Genomic DNA, 20,418 nt, shown 5'->3' with positions numbered 1-20,418 from the left:
GAACCCAGAGTACTATAATTCATAGAAGACAGAAAGTAGAATGGTCATACCCAGGGGTTGGTGGGAGGGAGAAATGGGAAGTTGTTTAATGGGTAGGGTAGAGTTTCAATTTTGCAAGATGAAAAAGTTCTGGAGATTTGTTTCACAACAATGTGAATATACTTAACAATATTGAACTGTGCACTTGAAATATGTTTAAAATACAACTATTTCTCAGTATCTGCCCCACCAGAACCCCAATCTAAGTCACCATCCTGGCTCATCTGAGTTACTGCAATAGCTTCCTAGTTGGATTTCTTGTTTCTATATATGACCCTAAAGACTGTTCTTAGCACAGCCTGAGCAGTCCTGTCAAAAAAAGTAAGATCATATCACTTGTCAAAGCTTCTTTTGGCTATTTGTTTTACACAGGAGAAGCCAGAGTCTTTAAAATGCCATACAAAGCCTTGTAAAATCCGGTCCCAATTACTTCTGAAGCTTTAGTTCCCTCCTGGCTCATTCTGCTTAGGCTCATTGACCTTGTGCTTCTCTGGACATTTCAGGGACACTGGCTTATCATTTTTTGTGTGTGGTTTTTTAAGGGATTAAAATTTTTTAAAAAATTATAGTTTATATTTAGTATTATTTTGTATTAGTTTCAGGTATACCACATAGTGGTTAGACAATCATATACTTTACAGAGTGATCCCCCTGATATGTCAAGTACCCACCTGGCACTGTACATAGTTATTGCAATATTATTGACTATATTCACTGTGCTATACTTTACATCCCCATGACCATTTTGTGGCTACCAGTTTGTATTTCTTAATCCCTTCACCTTTTCACCTAGCCAGCCAACCAAAAGCAACTGTCAGTCTGATCTCTATGTATGTTTCTGTTTTCTTTTGCCCATCAGATTCCAAATGTAAGTGAGATCATATAGTATTTGTCTTTTTCTGATTGACTTATTTCACTTAGCACAATATCCTATAGTTCCATCTATGCCAGTGGTTCTCAACCTTCCTAATGCTGCAACCCTGTAATATAGTTCCTCATGTTGTATGTGGGTGTATACAGGTTGACTGCTCTATAATTCTCTATAATTAATTTTTATTAAAAAATTTTTTTTCCCTTTATTGATTTTTAGAGAGAGAGAAAGGGAGAGGGAGAGAGAGATAGAAACATCAATGAGAGAGAACATTGATTGGCCGCCTCCTGCATGCCCCCCACTGGGGATCAGGCCCACAACCTGGGCATGTGCCCTGACCAGGAATCAAACCAGTGACCTCTTTGTGCATGGGTCGACGCTCAACCACTGAGCCACACCAGCCAGGCTGTTCTATAATTTAGTTGTAATTCTGATTTAGTCCTGGGAGGAAGTGAGTGTAACTTCCACCTACTCTGTTGCCACCTTGGATCTGCTCAGTGGCCTTTTCTTTTGGTGTTTGTTGGCTCTGTCTAGGGACACTTCTTCAGATAATGCTTGGCTCACCTTCTTACCTCTTTCAAGTCTGTGTTCATCTGCAATTTACCAAAGGGCCTTCCCTGACTATCCTATTGTAAAATTCAACCCTCTTCCCCACCCCCAAGCTTAGATATTCTTATTCTCTTTCCCTGTTACTTCCTTCATGATAGTTATAGCTCTAGGACAAACTATATATTTTACTCAGCGTTTATTTTCTCTCTTTCTACTAGGTTGTGCACTTGAAGAGGACAGGGATTTTTGTCTGTTTTTATTCAATGTTCTATCCCCAGTTCTTAAGACTATGCCTGGCACATAGTAGGTGCTCTGTAAATATTTGTTAAGAGATTTGTCTTTTAAAAACTCCAAATATTTCTACATGACTGGTAGCTTTACCTGGTGTTTTTTTACCTTTATTCAAAAGGTTTTTAGACATTTTACTTTGTTTTTCATTCTCTCATTGTGATTGTGACTGAGAAAAATAATTTAATTTGTCGGATACAGTTTTCCATAAAATAAGATGGTTATACTAAGTGACCTTCAATATCCTCTGTAGTATTAACATTTTATGAATTTGTTAATTATGTTTTGGCCTTTGACCTCACTCTCAAGTTTTCCTTTTATTGTTCTTCATGCTGAATTGTGGACTAGTGATAGATTTTATTATGCACAGTGAGATAGGGGTGGGACAAGTTCATTCTGACTTCAGCAATGATCTATCTTGTCAGAGTGGATGCAATTCAGGAGGTCACAGTGGACTAGGAGGGTAGAACAGGAGGATAAAGGAAAGTATGGGCATAAGTCCAGTAAGAAGGACACAACTCCAGGAAAGACTGCTGTTATGTTCCCTAGAGGGAACTTGATCAACTTACAGAATCCGGGCCAGGAGAAGGAACATGCATGTGATAGAAGCAGTGTCAGAATTATGGTGGTGGCCGAGGATATTCATGTAATCGTTTTCCTACAACAACAAAAAGCAGAAAGCTGATGCACGACATGCATACTTTCCTGCACAGTCCAATCTAACAGCTTGCGCCGGTTGCTTTATTTCAGTCAACTATGTCCTCTTCCTTGCATTATTCCAGTTTATTACTTAATTGTCCAGACCTCACCCTTGCCTTTTATGAGGGGCAGGAATAAGATTGCCAACTTTTTTTTTTTTTTAAGAGAGAGGAAGGGAAAGAGAAAGGGAAGCATTGGTTGGTTGTCTTTCACGTGCACCCAACCAGGGATCAAACCTGGGCATGTGCCCTGACTGGGAATTGAACCGGCGACCTTTTTGTGCATGGTTCAATGCTCCGACCAACTGAGCCACACCAGCCAGGACAATTGCCAACTTTTTTGTACTACCCACTGGGTGAAGAGGCTAGAAACTGCTGCTTTTATGTCTTCTAACCATTTAAGGTGTGATAAAGGAGGTAGCAGTTATTACTTTTCTGTGTTTATTTATTTAGATTGTTTTTGGAAACAAAATATTTCCTTTAGTTTTCCTTTAAGTGTAGCGAGCATAATTTATTTTGTGTCCCATCTTGGGTATTTTTCCATGCTTCTCAGAAAAAAATGATTTGGAAGATTGGAAATATTATAGAGGAGGATAAAAGCAAATGTTTTTCTGTGACATGTTAGGTCCATTCTTCTGGGTGAAAGACGTTGAGTATGTTGACTTAGATTTTTAAAGCGTCCTTAAGGTATAAATGAATGACCTGTCTGCGGTCTTGTTCTCAGTATTACTGACCACTACTTGAGGGGTTTATATGTCAAGGAGAAGTCAAATTGATTCCTTTTAAGACAGTTTGGTGTGATGTTGCCTGAGTCATCATTCCTTCCAGGCTCCTAAGATGAGATCATCCTCGATAGAAGTAACACTCAACTCTCACCTCCGGTTCCTTCCTCATCCCAAAACACCTACCGCAGTCATTAGTGGATGAAACTATTAGACACTACGTCCTGGAACCCACATCCATCCTCCATCACTAAACCTGAGAGAAGCAGACCTTGCGCCTCCTGAAGTGATGTGGTGTGAAGCACACAGTGCCTTCGGTGACCTGTGGTGGCCCCTCCAAAAGTTGGAACTCCATAGAATCAAACCTTGAAGGAGTTTTCATCTGCTTCTGGGACAAAATTAAGTCCCAATGCACTAAGGAATCCATTGTATGTAGTAAATTAACTTCTAGTCACTTAGAATGGTACTAGTTATGTACTGTACTTGGGAGAATTGAGGAAATTGTCATTCAAATAATTTACTCTGTTTTCTGGTTTAGATGAAGATAACATGTAAAGAGAAAAGTCATGAGGATCTCATTTATAAGAAATAGGAAGAGAGGGAAACAAATACCGTGAGAAAGCAGATATCCAGAGAATGGATAGGAAAACTGAATTTATAGGAAAACTGATCCTACCTAGTTCTTCAACAAGTTAAAGGCTTGAATTTTAAAAATGAGGAGGACTTCCGGTCAAGATGATGGCATAGATAAATGCGGTACTTGCCTCCTCCCACAACCACATCAAAGTTACAATAAACTCAGAACAACCATCATTTAGAATCACCTGAAATCCACCTGAATGGAAGTCCTACAGCTACGAAATTAAAGAGGCCACATCAAGACTGGTAGGAGGGGCAGAGACATGGAAGGGCTGCTTCCACACCCATGTGTGGTGGGTAAAATTCGGGAGGGATATCTTGGCTGTGGAGGTCCCCCGTGAGAAGCGAGGGGTTCTAGCCCCACCCCAGGCCCCTCAGCCCAGGGTACCAGTGCCAGGAAGAGAAGTCCCCACAACTTCAGGCTGTAAAAACCAGTGGGGATTATTGAGGCTGAGGGAAGCTGAAGCTTCTAGAGTTCCAGGCAGCTCCTCTTAAAGGGCCGGTGCATGGACTTACTTGGACTCACTCCCTCTGAGCTCCAGTGCAGGAGCAGTAACTTGAAAGGTACCAGAGACATAGGGAAGGAACTGAATTGTTTGGCATCAGGGTCACAGCTAAAGGGGCAGCTTTCTCCCAGACAGTACTGGCAGAAGCCATTGTTCCTTTGGTGAGCCCTTCCCCCACAAAGCGTCAGTCAGGTGACATATTTGAGGCTCCATCTACCTGGCTCACAGTTTACTCCACCCTGGTGATTCCCTGAGATGCCACCCCACCCAACTTTTGGGCCCACTCAAGTTATTTCCAGTGGCTTTTCTATAAAAATAACCTGTCCTGTCTTGTCCTTCAGATTTTCCTAAAATCTCTCAAACAAGCAGCATTTGGCCTCAGCAAGCCCCACACCTCTCACTAAGTGGCCCCAGGCCTGGGACTAGCAGCAGCAGGCCTTGGTTCATAGCCTGGTCTTGCCTGGGCACTTCCAAGCCCAGCATAAGAAGCAGCCATCTGCAGATTGCTTTGTAGCATATGCTAGATATTATTGGGCAAACACAGGTGGTGGCTGACCTTGGCTCCCAGAAGGCCCCAGAGTCAGTGCACCAAGTGGATAGCTTCAGACCATGTCGAAGCACCACCACCCAACCATATCCACAAGTGACACACTCAAGAGGCAGACCCAGTGAGTACTAGAGCCCTGCTGAAGTAAGTTCTGCTCCATGGGGTAGGCACCAGCACAGCTGATCCTCCAAGGTGGTCAGAGGTCAGTGGTTACAGCCAGTCCTTGCAGCTGATCAGCCTGTGTAAATCCCTCCCATTGATATGCCAACAGCAATCAAGACTTAACTACAGCCTGGCCAGTGTGGCTCAGTGGTTGATTGTCAACCCATGCACCAAGAGGTCTCCAGTTCAATTCTCAGTCAGGGCACATGTCCAAGTTGTGGGCCAAATCTGCAGTGGGGTCATGCATGAGGCAGCCATTCGATGTTCTCTCTCATTGATGTTTCTATCTCTCTCTCCCTTTCTCTTCCTCTCTCTCTAAAATCAATAACGGGAAAAAAAAAAAGACTTAACTACAACAGGAGGGTATACAGCTCACAGAGTGGGCACACCTTGAGTGCCCAACTTGGGTGATTGGGGAGGATTTCCACTGGATCCTATAGGATACCTAGTGCAATAGACCACCCTACCAAGCCTGGGAGATGTAGCAGCTCTACCTAATACATAGAAACAAACATGGGGAGGCACCCAAAGTGAGAAGACAAAGAAACATGGCCCAAATGAAAGAACGGAACAAAATCCCAGAAAAAAAAACTAAAAAAATGGGAACAAGCAATCTACTAGATGCAGAGCTCAAAACACTGGTAGTAAGGATGCTCAAGAAACTTAGAATCTCAACAGCATAAAAAAGAACCAGTCATAAAATATACACTAACTGAAATGAAGAATTTACAGGGAGTTAACAGTAGAGTAGATGAAGTCAAGAATCAAATCAGTGATTTGGAATATAAGGAAGCAAAAAAACACCCAATCAGAACAGGAAAAAGAAAAAAGAATCCAAAAAAATGAGGATACCTAAAACACCAATCAGAAAGAATATATGTACCCCCATGTTAATAGCAGCACTATTTACAATAGCTAAGATCTGGAAACAGCCCAAGTGCCCATCAGTAGACGAATGTATAAAAACGCCGTGGTACATATGCACAATGGAGTACTTTGCAGCTGTAAGAAAGAAAGATCTCTTATCCTTTGAGACGACATGGAGGGACCTAGAAAGTATCCTAAGAGAAACAAGACAAGCAGAGAAAGACAAATATTACATGATCTCACTTATTTGTGTAATATAATGAACATGACAGTCTGAGGAACAGGGTAGACCCAGAGACATAGAAGTAGGGTACAGTCTGACAACCCTCAGAAGAAGGGGTGGCGGGGGAGGGAAGAGATAAACCACAGAACTTATATGCATGTACACATAACCTATGGACATGGACAACAAAGTTGGTGATGGGGGGGATGGGGAGGAGGGTGTCAATGGGGAAAAAAGGAGAAACATCTGTAACAAAAATAAATTAATAAAAAGAGATGAGGATAGTGTAAGGAACCTCTGAGACAACTTCAAGTGTACCAACATTTACATCATGGGGGTGCCAGAAGGAGAGAGCAAGAAATCAAAAACCTATTTGAAAAAATAATTACAGAAAAATTCCCTAACTTGGTGAAGAAAATGGAGATATAAGTCCAGGAAGCTCAGAGATTCCTAAACAAGATGAACCCAAAGAGGCCCACACCAAAACACATCAGAATTAAAATGCAAAAGGTTAAAGACAGAGACTCTTAAAAGCAGCAAAAAAACAAACAAAAAAACAGTCATTTACCCACAAGGGAGCTCCCGTAAGACTGTCAGCTGATTTCTCAAAAGAAACTTTGCAGGCCAGAAGGGAGTGGCAAGAAACATTTAAAGTGATGAAAAGCAAGGACCTGCAACCAAGATTACTCTACCCTGCAAAGCTATCATTTAGAATTGGTGGACATGTAGTTTCCCAGAGAAGAAAAAGGTAAAGGAGTTCATCACCACCAAACTAGTATTGTATAAAATGTTAAAAGGTCTTCTTTAAAAAGAAGAAGATAAAAACTATAAACAATAAAATGGCAATAAATACATCTATCAACAATTGAATCTACAAACCAAATGAACAATCAGAATAGAACACAGACTCATAGATACAGAGAATATTTTGACAGTTGCCAGATGAGAGGAGCATTGGGGGGGGGGGATGGGCAAAGAAGGTGAAGGGACTAAGAAGTACCAATTGGTTGTTACAGGGTAGTCATGGGGATGTAAAATACAACATAGGGAATATAGTCTATAATATTCTAATAACTAGGCATTGTGCTGGATGGTGCAGGATTTATGGGGGTGATCACTTATTAAGTTATGTAATGTCTGGTCACTGGGGTGTACACCTAAAATTAATATAACTGTAATTGAAAATAAAAAATGGCAAAAAAATAATAGTTCTAGCCCATGTGGCTTGGTTGGTTGGAGTATCTTTCTCCCTGTACACCAGAAGTGGTGGGTTCCATTCCCGGTCAGGGCACATGCCCAGGTTGCAGATTTGATCCCTAGTTGGGGTGCATGTGGGAAGCAACCGGTCAATGTTTCTATCTCACATCAATGTTTCTCTTTCTCCCTTCTCTCTAAAATCAATAACTAAAAATTTAAAATAATAATAAAAATTAAAAACTGGACAAGTGGCTCTAGCTCTAGATTCAGAAAGATTTAGAGATAACAATCGCCAACTATAATGAATGGCCTTCTTTAGATCCTGATATGAAAAAACAGTCTAAAAAGGTATCTTTTAAGCAATCAGGGGAATCTATAGAATCTAAGTTATTCATTTTGTTAGGTATGACGATGGCATTATAGATAAGAAAACGTCTATCTAGCCCTGGCCAGTTTGGCTCAGCGGTTAGAACGTCGGCCTGTGGTCCTGAGAGACCTGGGTTCGGTTCCCGCTAAGGGCATGTACGTCGGTTACAGTTTGTCCTTGACCCTGGTTGAGTCGTGTGGGTGGCAACCACTCAATGTGTCCCTTTCATGTCGATCTCTCTCTCTCTCTCTCTCTCTCTCTCTCTCCCTCCCTCCCTCCCTCCCTCCCACTCTACCTGAACAAAAATGGAAGAATGTCCTCGGGTGAGGATAAAAATTAAAAAAAAATTAATAAAGATGGATATGTAATGATGTATATATGGGTGAAATGAAATTATGTTTGAGATTTTCTTTAAAATAAACAAAATGAGACAAGAGAGATGAATTAAGTAGCAAAAATCTGATACTAGTGAATCTAGTGACTGGCATGTCTGAATTTTATTCTGTTTGCTCTGTTTTTGTGTGTATTTGAATTTCTTTAAATGCAATTTAGTTTTTAAAAACCTTGGACCCGAAATAACCTTGTTAGCATTATAACTGTTCCCCTATCCTCCAAATAATAGGAGGTTTAAGTAGGAAAGTAGTATCCCTTAATGGCGGGACTTCTGACATGGTAGTTATCCTCAGGTGGTGATTAGCACCTAGAAGCTGCAGCATTTCATGGCCGTTCTGTAAGAAAGACTGATTAAATAGAAATTCGGTTCATTCCAGCAGGCCAGGTCTATATGGAAGTTCACTAACAGCTCACACCCTGCATAATCAGACAGGCACTCTGAGTAATCAAATAGGCACTCAGTAATCTGGTTTTATAATCTGGTGACTTCCCAGGCATATAAAAGTTGAGATCAGCAGTGAAAGACCATGGAGAACATTAGGATATCAATGACAAAAAGAGCAAAATAGTAACTTAAGAAAAGAGGCTCTGAAATCTTCGGGTGAGATGGGAATAGGAGAGAATATTTACATGGTTCAATTCAGGGATGGGGAGAAGTCATTTATATTTCTATATTCCCTCTGATTAGAATCTTCTAGAGCAGCGATTTTCAACCAGTGTGCTATGGAACACTCGTGTGCCACTGGAATTTCTAAAGCATGCAATACCTGACTATTCCGTCAGGGTACTGACCTCTTTCCCCTTAGGATGTCAAATTAAAAAAAAAAAAAAGACAACAGTCAACACAACAATGAATCAATATTACACCTATTGTTTGGTCCGATTGGCAAAAAATATATTTTTTGGTGTGCCACAGAATTTTAGTAATGAGTTTATGTGTTCCATGAGATGAAAAAGTTGAAAATCATTGTTCTAGAGACTGAAAAATTGCTCTTTGTTGTCAAAGCTTTTTCTTGCTCTGTTTTTCAAAGGCCCTGCTGCTGTGGCATAGTTTGTGCAGTGGTTAAGATCACACTCACTTTAAGTCCTGGTTCCACCACATTTCAGCTGTGTGACCTTAAGCATGTTACTTAAACTCTGGGTACAGTTTCATCATCTGCACAATGAGAATAATAATAGTACTTTATAGAGTTGTGAGAATTTAGTGCGACAGTAAATGCACAGTGGTTAGCGTAGTGCCTGAAACATGTTAAGTACAGTAAAAGACAAGCCTTTTCCACTTTCCTTGGCTAGCCACATGGAATCCTTTTATTTTTCTTAACTTTTTTTTTTCCTTTATTGATTTTAGAGAGAGAGGAAGTGAGAGGGAGAGATAGAAACATCGATGAGAGGGAACATTGATTGGCCGCCTCCTGCATGCCCCCACTGGGGATCGGGCCCACAACCTGGGCATGTGCCCCGATCAGGAATCGAACCGGCGGCCTCTTGGTGCATGGGTCGACACTCAGTCACTGAGCCACACCAGCCAGACTGGAATCCTTGATGTTTCAGATATTTTAGCTGGGAGTGAGCTAGGTAGGTATAAGAACACAGGAATATCCAATTCGACCTTCTGTATTAATGCCTAAGAGAAAAAGTTTTCTATGTCCCTAGGTTATGATGACATTTATATTTGGTTATTTGATTTTATTCATTGCTCTATCCTACACAATTTTTTTAAAGGTGGAGAATCAAGGGAAGAGAGTACCTAGTTGCCAAATGGGTGGATATATCATTTAAATTGCAAATAAGCATGCCTTCTTTTATTGCTCAACCAGAGGGTGAGATAATGCCTACATTTAAATCCTTCCGGGTAAAAACCTGTAGGTGCCCTCATCCAACAGGATCCACTCACCTGATCACAATGCCAAGATTGAGTAATATATGGTTCTGTCGGAGGAGGGAAGTGCCTTACCCTGTTTTCCCAGGTGGGCACTCTGTTTTTTTTTGTACAGATAGAGTGGGAGGGAGAGAGAGGAAGGGAGAGGGAGAGAGAGAAACATCGACGTGAAAGAGACACATCGAGTGGCTGCCACCCGCACGACCAACCAGGGCCGGGGACAAACTGCAACCGAAGTACGTGCCCTTAGCGGGAACCGAACCCGGGTCTCTCCGGACCGCAGGCCAGCGCTCTAACCGCTGAGCCAAACTGGCCAGGGCAGGCACTCTGTTTTTAAGGAGTTCAAAGCAATGACCATGGCGCTGACAAGCATATTTTTATCTATTACTCATTAGGATTTTATATCCTACACATAAAACTTGATTGTTATACAGCGTTGTCTTTTAGGGTTCAGGGTCAAGGAGTTTTTTCTACATTAGGTAACTCCTTTTTCTTACCTTACAAGTAACCTTACCTTGGGTCAGGGATAGTAGATAAAGGGGGACCAGAAACAGCTGAGGGGTGAGGGGGGACTATACCCACAAATGCAAGGAACAGGACTGAGACTGAGCTGAACTGGGGAAGATCAAGGGAAGAGAGAGTTTGAAGTGGAGCAGGATTGGAACTTGAACCAGCACAATAGGAGCCAGCAGTTTAGCTGGACACCAGTCTCTGGAAACTGTGGGTGTATTTGTTGTTAGTAGACTAACATTTAGTAGCTTATACTATGGTGTCTGTAGTAAAAGTAAGTCTATAGCAAGTATAGACTTTCATGTATTGGCTTAGGCTGGAAAATCCATTCATGAAGGAATGCATAGCTGGGAGCTTAGTTAATGCTTTGCTAAATATGTATTTTTCGACCTATTACATTTTTTTGAACCCCTTTACTACCTCTTCCTCTTGACCACTGGCAAAATAGAAATGTATAGATTAATAGCTGTTAATGAAACTTAGTCGGACTCCAGATTTTGTTAGATCCATACAACTACATACCTGGCCTGCCGAGGCAGCAGGGGAAGGGAATTTGTTTAGGCTGTTAGATAGTTCTGCTGTATGACATACGGGAAATTGGTTGTGGTGTTCATTTCAATTCATTTTGGAATTGATGGGCCAATGATCCCAGTTACCATCGTGCCTCATGCTCCGTGAGCCTGCAGGAGCCCTCCCTCAGCTGAGCAGTTGGGACTGGAAGCTTTGCCAGGTAGGATAATACATAGGGATATTCTCTGGGATTGGTTCCAAATTGGGCATTGCTCCTACATGAATCTCACAGGACTGAGTTTGGCCTTTCCCAAGGTGCTGGGTGCTGGGTGCTGGGTGCTGGGTGCTGGGTACTGACTAATAACATTTGAGTCAAGAGAGTGCCTTAGGATTAGCAAGCCTTTTGTTTGCCTGAAATGTCTATCTAATTCTGTTCTATTCACCCTTAAGGCAAAGTACTGCTACTACTCTATGATAACTTAGTTACCTGCCCCCTGAAAACGACTTGATTTCTCTCAATCAGAAGCACAACTTTAGTATGCTCCTTGTAACTCTATGTAGCACTTTTTTTTTCCTGCCTTACATAATTGTTTATATATGTTAAAATATATAATTTTCCTAAAAAAGCAAAATCATGACTCTCATATAGATATTAAACGTGTTAAAGACTTTTTAACTCATGAAAGGAATAAACAGATGTTATAATTCGTTCTAAAAATAAAAAAAGGAAAAGGAAAAATATCTCATATGGATGAAAGAATTTTGGAAGTCCAAATGGAGGCAAAATTGATCTTTTCCACAGTTATTTACAATTTGAAGAATTGTAAATTAGATCAACTATGGACTGAAACCAGGTAACCTGGAGGGGAATCTTCTATATAATGCATACTTTTCCTCTGAAGCATAAAATGTTTTCTATAGCCTTCCTTGTTTTCTTTTCTTTTTTTTTTTTGGTACATGCCCCTTGAGGGAACTGAACCCGGGACTCTCTGGTCCACAGGCCGATGCTCCAACTGCTGAGCCAAACCGGCCAGAGCTAGCCTTCCTTGTTTTGATCAAAATTAGTCTCAAAGAAAAATAATTTTTTAAAATTCTCACCAGAGGACATGCTTAGAGAGAGGAAGGGAGAAAGAAATAAACATCGATTGGTTGCCTTCCATATATGCCCTGACCAGGGCTTGAACCCAAAACCCAGGTGTGTGCCCTGACCAGGAATCGACTGACAACCCAGGTTTGTGCCCTGACTGGGAATCAAACCAGTAACCTTTTGGTGCACAGGGTGATGCTCAGCTAACTGAACCACTCTGGCTGGGCAAGAAAGATAATTCTCGATCAGAAACTAAGACTGGTCTCGTTAGACTGGACGTGATTATTTATGAAGGTGAGCAGGAGTGTTACTTTATCATACAGGTCTTCAGTTTGTGCTGCTGGAACTTTTCATAAGGAATCTCAGATTTGACTTTTAAATACTCGTTAATTAACTGGGCTGTGTACTCATTTATAGTTCATCTATTTTCAACCTAATTTAATTTTTAAATTTTGAGACTTGTGTGTGCATCTTAAATCCCATCCTATGTAATAAATTGACAAGGACCTGATTAGACTCGAAGGACTTGATAAGGCAACACAAGGACTTTAAAGACACTGATGGGTTTTCTTTTTTGTTCTGGAGATGCCTGGCCCTGCCCCCTCGCCTTCCCCTGACCCAAGCTCTGTCCTTGTAAACTGGGAAGAACCTCTCCACGTTCATTGGTGGGAAGGGAAAAATGGAAATGACTAGAGCACATGTTGGCATAAAGGTGAACACTTATATGATTTTAGTTCTCAAAGAGGACGGCTCGGGCCTGAGAGTAAGCGTCTCTCAGAAGGCAGTTCTAGGATTAGAACTCTCTTTCTTAGGAATTTACCTGGATTTCTGCATCTGGTAGCCCGTTCTTCGTGTATTTTACAAGACATGCCAACAGTGTACCAGGATCCAGGGACCTGAGGTCAGTTCTAAAGAGTTTTGTGGGAAAATTCCAGGGTGCAGGTAGCCCTGAGCCAAAGGAGACGTAGGGTTGTTTTCAGAGCAGCGCCTGTCTTTGCTGCCACAGACACAGCGGTGACAGGAAGGTCTTCAGCCTTTACTGTGTGGCGCTATTTGTTTATTCAGACTTCTCTAATCTTACTAGTACAAGTCTTCTCCTAAAGACCTTTCAAACCTTGCCTGTGAAAAAAATCATACTTCTTTGAAGTTACGTGTTCTGGTTTCTAAATCCAATTTTCAACTTTCATTTGCCCAACCTGTTCTCCCTGTTTTCGTGCTCCTGCTTCACAGTGTTACAATAAAGTCACATTCCCAGTTATAGACCGAACATCATCGGTGTAAGGCAGGCGGGCAGGCACCTCAGTGCTGAGAAGGATGTGTCTTCCCTTGGGAGAGCTGGTATCTCATCTGTCCACCATCACTGCTATTCATGAAAGTTCTGTGAGCCTGACTGTCCTTGCTGAGGAGAGAGTGTCACTTGCCCAGCCATCCAGTGGTGGAAAGGAAGTTCAGTAAGAGCAGGGCTGGAATAACTTGGAATCTAGGGAGTAGTCCGGAAACCTGCACCAGTGAGGGCGAGGTAGGTGTTAGCGTGAGCCAGCGTGGACGGCTGACCGTGCTGCGTTGTGTGCTCTCAAAAGAAAATATTTCTATTTAAAAGGTCAATCCCCTGTTTCTACAATTCGCAAACTGAGAACTACTGGAAGGAACTTAAAAGTTGACAAAGAGCTACTTTCCCCGCGCTCTTCACAAAACTTTTTATAAAATGATTATAGATTTACAAGAAGTTGCAAAAATAGTGCTGATAGGTCCAGTATACCAAGCTGACCTTGGTACGGTACATATGCATAGTCTTGTGTGTGACATTGTTCCACGCGTGCTGATTCTGCAAACACCACAGTCGAGAGAGAGAATGAATCCATCACCACAATGTCTCCCTGGTGTTAGCCTACAGAGGAGCAGTTTCCAACCTTCTCATCTCTTGGCACATAAACTAATTACTAAAATTCTGATACACCAAAAAATATATTCTTTGCCAATCTGACAAAAAAAATTAGGTATCATTTTGATTTACAAAAAATAATAATAACAGTAAGTACATACCCTTTTTACTCCAAATGACTTCTTAAAAACTCAGGAGCTTATATTTGTATGTAAGGATTTTTGGTACCAAGAATTAACCAATCAGATGCAACCTTAGTATGTGACATGACCAATAAAATGCAGCTCTGTTATATGACCTATTTATTTATGGTTCAAAACAGGGCCTTCACACCAGAGAGCTATTGTGTTGACTGTTGTCATTTTTTTATTTGACAGCCTAGGAGAAAAGAGGTCAGTGCCATTGACTAAATAGTCAGGTATTGCATGTTTTATTTTATTTATTATTATTATTATTATTATTATTATTATTTTATCCTCACTCAAGGACATTTTTTTCATTTTTTGTTCAGATAGAGCAGGAGGGAGAGAGACAGAGAGAGAAACATCGACTTGAAAGGTACACATCGAGTAGCTGCCACCCGCACGACCCAACCAGGGCCGGGGCCAAACTGCAACCGAAGTATGTGCCCTTAGTGGGAACCGAACCCGGGTCTCTCTGGACCGCAGGCCAACGCTCTAACCACTGAGCCAAACCGGCCAGGGCTCAGGTATTGCATACTTTAAAAGTTTGTGCAGCACACCAGTTGAAAAGCACTGCTATAGAGCCATACCACACCCCTACCCCCCGCCCCACCATCATCCCTAACCTCGGTCACCACTAATCAGTTTTCCATCTCTATAATTATGTCTTTTGGAGAATGTTATATAAATGAAATCACAGTGTGTGACCTTTTGAGATTGCTTTCTTTTGCTAAGCATAATGCCATTGAGATTCATCCAAGTGGTTGCATGTATCAAGGGTTTGTTTCTTTTATTGCTGAGTAATATTCAATGGTGTGGATGTACCACAATTTGTTTAACTATCCTATTGAGACACATTTTGGTTGTTTCCAGTTTTTTGCTATTACAGGCTGCTGTGGACATTGTGTACAGGTTTGTATGGACAGACATTTTCATTTACTAGGGCTAAATGCCTAGGAGTGCAACTAACAGGTTGCATGGTAAGTGTGTGTTTACTGTTTGTTTGTTTTATCCTCATCCGAGGGTATTTTTCCATTTATCTTCAGATAGAGTGAGAGGGAGAGAGAGAGAGAAACATCAAGGTGAGAGAGACATATCGACTGCTTGCCTCCTGCATGACCCCAACCAGAGCTGGGGAGAAACCGCAACCAAGGTATGTGCCTTTGACTGGAATTGAACCCGCACCTCATCGGTCCATAGGCCAATGCTCTAACCACTGAGCAAAAACAGCCGGGGCTCTGTTTAGTTTTTTAAGAAAGTGACAGCATATAGTTGGATCAAATTTGTATTCCTCTTTGCCAGGTGGGCTGTAGCGATCGGGTTTCCTACTTGGCCTTGGTTGCTACCGCTGGTGGGGTGGGAATGGCACCTCATTACTGCTTGGATGGTGTGAGTTCTGGCTCCATACTGGGCCTCTACTGACACCACCTAGCATGGGAGGGGGCGTGTGCCTTCTTCCTGCTCCCCATGTGACCTCCACTAACATGGAGGTTGGGGTGGGGTGCTCATTACCACTGGAAGGTGTTGTAAGTTCTGGCTTCCTGCTTGGACTTCTCTGACACCATCCTGGAGGTGGGGCGCAGGGGACAACACATCACAGCCGGGTGCAAATGGAAGACGGGGCTCCACACTCCGCAGCAGGGTGGTGTCTCTTGCTCCTTTAGCTAAATATGGGTAGCTTTTATTGGCATTTTTTCCCTTTCTTCTTCTCCTTCTTCTTTTCCTTCTGCTTCTGCTTCTCCTCCTCCTTTTTCTTCTTCTTTTGTTTGTGCCATTGGCACGTGTGGGTTGCTGACTTCTCCAGCACCCAGTCAAGGAGAGATGATGCAAAGGTAAACCCAGCCCTGGCCTGTGTGGCTCAGTTGGTTGAGCATTGCCCCATGCATCAAGGGATCATCAGTTCAACTCAAGTCAGGGCACATGCCCCAGTTTGGGGGTTCAATCCCCAGTCAGAGTGTGTGCAGAGGGAGAGGTGTGTGGGGTGGGGGCGATTGATGTTTCTCTATCACATGGATGTTTCTCTCTCTCTCCCTCTCTCTTTCTTTCTCTCTGAGAATCAATGGAAATATATAAATATAAAAGTAAACCCAGACAAACCACTACTGTGTCTTTCTTCAGGTCTTGAGGTTCCTGGCTAATCTGCCTTCCTCTCTCTACTTTTCCAGAGTTTTCTTGTGTTGTTGTGTATATAATGCCCAGGGTTTTTAGTACTTAGCAAGTAGATTAAGGGAAAGTGCATCTATTCCATCTTGGCCTAGAACCAGAAGTCTGACAAAGGACTTTTACATGGCCATTTGCCTTTAAGAACTTAAACCTGATCATTTCCCAACCCTCCTTTAAAGTCTCCTGGTCCCAACACCCACTGTCCAAAGGATAAAATTCCAACCCCTTAACATTGACTTTTAAGGCTCTGCACTTTACCACAAGTAATCACAGCCCTATCTCCTGCCCTCCCCTCTGCGCACAGGTGTTCCACAGCTGCACAGATGGCCTCCTGGGCCGTTTCTGAACCACACCTCCTCACGCCTTGCAGTTGTGCACACGCCCATGCGCATGCACTCTGCTGGGCCTGCTCTTCTCTCTTCCACGTGGCATGCACCTGCTAGACTTCCCCTCTCCCACATTACCTGCTGTGAAGCCTTCCAGATGCTCCCAGAGTTAGCGCAGCGGAATGGACATACCTCTAGAAGCTACTTCTTGTCCTACTAGAGCTCTCTGAGGTAGACTATGTCTCTACGCAGCTCTGTCCCATTCGACTGTAAATTCTTCAAGGTTCAGGCTGTGCCTGTCTTATTCATCAATGTGCCGTCAACATATAGCACTGTGCCTGGCACATAGTTGAAACTCAACAAGAGTTTGTTAAATGAATAAGTCAATTGTTACTGTCAGATACTGGAGCAATCAAAAATTGTGCTTGGCGTGTACGACGAGGCCACCCGAGGCTGCCTCCCTTTGGCATTATCGTATATTCCTTTTCAGTTTCCCCCTGAGCAAAGTGACTTTGGGAGATCATAATAATCAAACCACTTGCCAAAAATGCGCCTCCCTCTCTGAAGGCCGTTTCTTTTCAGGTTGTCCTTGTTTATAGCTGCTGCCACCACTGGTTGACCTTTTAAAAGCTGAGCTGCCCCCTTGCTTGGCTGATAGTGGTTTCCAGAGCCCGTTCTTCAGGCCATGTGACCATCAGCCCCGTCTTGAATGGACTGAAGCCCCTACTGGTGACCAGTTATATTGAGACAAGGATTGTCTTTGCCAAGCCCTTCTAGAACATTGTCTTTTATTGAGGAACAAAATCTTTTTGGATCCATGGTCACCTTGCTTAACCTATCTTTTGACTGTGTTAGCTGGAGGAAATTTAATAACAACCCTTCTTAGTAAGATTTTAATATCTGGCACATTTGAGATAATAATAGTTTTATTCGTTTATATGACACTTTACTCAACCCACACATCCATCCTTGTCAGCTAAAAATTATTATCTTTTTTTAAAAAAATGTGTTTTTATTGATTTTTTTAGAGAGAGAGATAGAAACATTAATGTGAGAGAGAAACATGGATTGGCTGCCTCCTGCACGCCCCCTACTGGGGATTGAGCCTGCAGCCTGGGCATGTGCCCTGACTGGGAATCCAACCGGGACCTCTCAGTCCATGGAATGACACTCAGTCCACTGCTGGGCTCAACGTGTTATCTTGATGCTTACAATAACAGGGAAGTTGTATATACACACACATACACAGATACCCACATACATGCACATTCACACACATACACACATGTGCACCCAGGGTATAAAAGGCTTGTCAGGGCAAACCGATTCTGATATACCCATGGACACTTTTAAGAACTCTGATCCTTGGACGCCTATATTTTGTTCTCACTTATAAATGGCCACGGGTTTCTATCAGTTGTCATCAATATCTGATCCTAATACCATACATAAGCTCATACACACATAATTATTGCTCCACTTACCAAACCTAGTTAATGTGGCCAGGCACGTTTGATGCATAATGTTTCATTGTTTCGCCATTCTGCAAGGTGGTGGTTATCCACATCTTACGATGAGAGGACTGAGGTTCGGGGCAGTAGTGGTGCCGGACGGGCTCTGCTTGGAAGCCACCGCTGGCCTCTCAGTGAAGAAGCCTAATGTGAAGCTGAATCTTTAAAATGTTGAATAATCTCTATTTCTCCTAATACCCCAACTCTTACCCCCTTTACCAAGGGCCTGGGTCTTGATTCAATCACGAAAAAGTATGCTGTTCTCTGTTTAATAAGACAGAAGGAGGAGGAAGCAGGTATGTTCAAAGAATGATGCTTGTGTGTGTGGTAAAATTTGGGGTTCTGTGGCCTAATGGCTTATTCTCATGGCACTTGGTCTCACAGAGACTTTCTCAGGCAGTCAGGTCCCGGGGTCCCTTTGAGAAAACCAGGGAGGACACGTTGCCATGTCGGAACGGCCTGAACAGATAACCGGCTCCCCAGAACTCCTGTGGCTGGTCAGTAAAGCTCGCTAGTAGTAGGGACTGGCATTTAGTGGGCAAAGGGGCCACTAACAGCCAGCTTCTGTCTCACAGGGGTTTGATACTAGACACCATAGGAAGTTTTTTTTAGGTCTATTCATAATAAGAACTGAGGATCTTTTCCTTTAGTTTCTGATTCAGTGGCTCATCCTTTCCCTCATTCCCTTCAGACACTGCTGTGCACACTCTGCAGGGTTAGAGGAAGTGGTGTGGAAGGGGTGCCAGGTAAAAGAAGGGGTCAAGGGTGGAGAGCTTGCGTCGGTGAGTGACAGGAGCATCCGAGCCACCGCATCCCTTTGACACCCCCTGAGCAGCAGGGAGCACAGAGACTGCCCTGCTCACCCACAGGAGCAAGTGAGGGGCACTGGGAGGGTGGTTCCAGCTGCCACCCTGGGCCCGGAACAGGGATGTGAGGCTGGAGTTCCCAGGAAGGAACTGGCGTAAGGCAAGGACTGTCTCAGGACTGGCCTGCAGCCAGCTACTTGTTGGCACTCCATGCGCAATAGCCATGCCACTGAAAGGGCATATTCTTTTTTTTTTTTTATCCTCCCCAGAGGACATTTTCGCATTCATCTTCAGATAGAGCAGGAGGGAGAGAGGGAGGAAGAGAGAGAGAAACATTGATGCGAGAGAGACACATCGAGTGGTTGCCACCCACACGACCCCAATCAAAGCTGGGGACAAACTGTAACCGAGGTACGTGCCCTTAGCGGGCCTCTCTGGTCCGCTGACCGACGCTCTAACCACTGAGCAACGGCCAGGGTGAGAGGGCATATTCTTAATGTCTCTCTGAGAGTTCCAGCTCCAGACAAGCATGGTTTCCCGAGAGGCACAAACATCTCCAAAAGGCAGTGAAAATGGGCAGTCAGGAGCCTTATTCCTTGGCTTTTCTCTGTCTGAAATGGGAAGTTGGGTTTTCCATATTACTGGATTCTGGAACCCTGGAGAAGGTCCCTTCCCTTCTTCTGGGGATGTCCATGTGCCCCTCCAATGTGGTGTCAAGTAACTGCAACCATGGCCTTAGCTCGGTTGAATTCTAACTTTCTCCTTCCTTCCGCCCCTGAGAAACGAGCAGCTGTGTTCCTGGGCATATTAGCTCGTCCCGTCCCCTCACCCTGCGTTCTTACAAGCCTGAAGTCTGTTGGGTGTTACTGACTCGGCGGGTCTGGACAGCAAATGTCTCCTGGAATTGTCCCAGGCAAAACAAGACGTAGAGTCACCCTTCCCCGGTGGATGAGAACACATGCGTGTCCACCGGGAACAGCGTGGGGGGTCCTGAGGACCAGGCTAGCTGTGCTCTGCCTTTGATGTCTCACTTCTCCGAAACTTACATCATCTAGCATTGGCTCTTCACCCCCTTTCTCTTCCCTCTCTCTCCCTCTACTTTCTGGCCTCTGCTTGTCGCTGTCCTTATTTCTGCCACTGACCTCCACCCCTGACTGCCTGGCGTTCAGAGATCTTTACAATTCACTTATCCTCTCTGCTGGTCACAGCCAAGCTCATTACTGTGAGTCCTAACCTGTTTGGTGGAGTTGCTGCTCTACTTCCCGACCTTGCACTTAGGGCCTGGGCACTCCCAGGAATTAGGGACAGGGTGGGGTCAGGCACAAAAACATTGGCACCAACACAATCTTATTTTATGTCCTATCAACAACTTTATTCTCAGGGTGCTTGCTTCCCTCTCCGCCCCTTGTAGTTCACTGTGTTCCTATTCAAAGATCTCAAAGTGTCTTCTTTTTATAGGTGGAAATACCCTAGAAAATTCAGGCTAGAGGCCAG

The 20,418-nt window shown here is 43.3% G+C and overlaps 1 protein-coding gene across 1 annotated transcript in view; it reads left to right on the top strand.

The window, feature by feature from the left end:
* Positions 1 to 12,910, top strand: part of CCDC15 (coiled-coil domain containing 15) — a 71,335-nt gene extending 58,425 nt beyond the window's left edge. The window contains exon 16 of the mRNA XM_036277111.1: positions 12,867 to 12,910. Within this exon, the coding sequence (XP_036133004.1) occupies positions 12,867 to 12,895 (29 nt within the window). The 3' untranslated portion in view covers positions 12,896 to 12,910. The remainder of the gene's footprint in view (positions 1 to 12,866) is intronic.
* Positions 12,911 to 20,418: the final 7,508 nt, after the last annotated feature.

This window comes from Molossus molossus, unplaced genomic scaffold, assembly GCF_014108415.1.
Source record: "Molossus molossus isolate mMolMol1 unplaced genomic scaffold, mMolMol1.p scaffold_m16_p_22, whole genome shotgun sequence".
NCBI lineage: Eukaryota > Metazoa > Chordata > Mammalia > Chiroptera > Molossidae > Molossus > Molossus molossus.
Note: the sequence above shows the minus strand (reverse complement) of the source record. Positions and strands in the feature narration are given on the sequence as shown.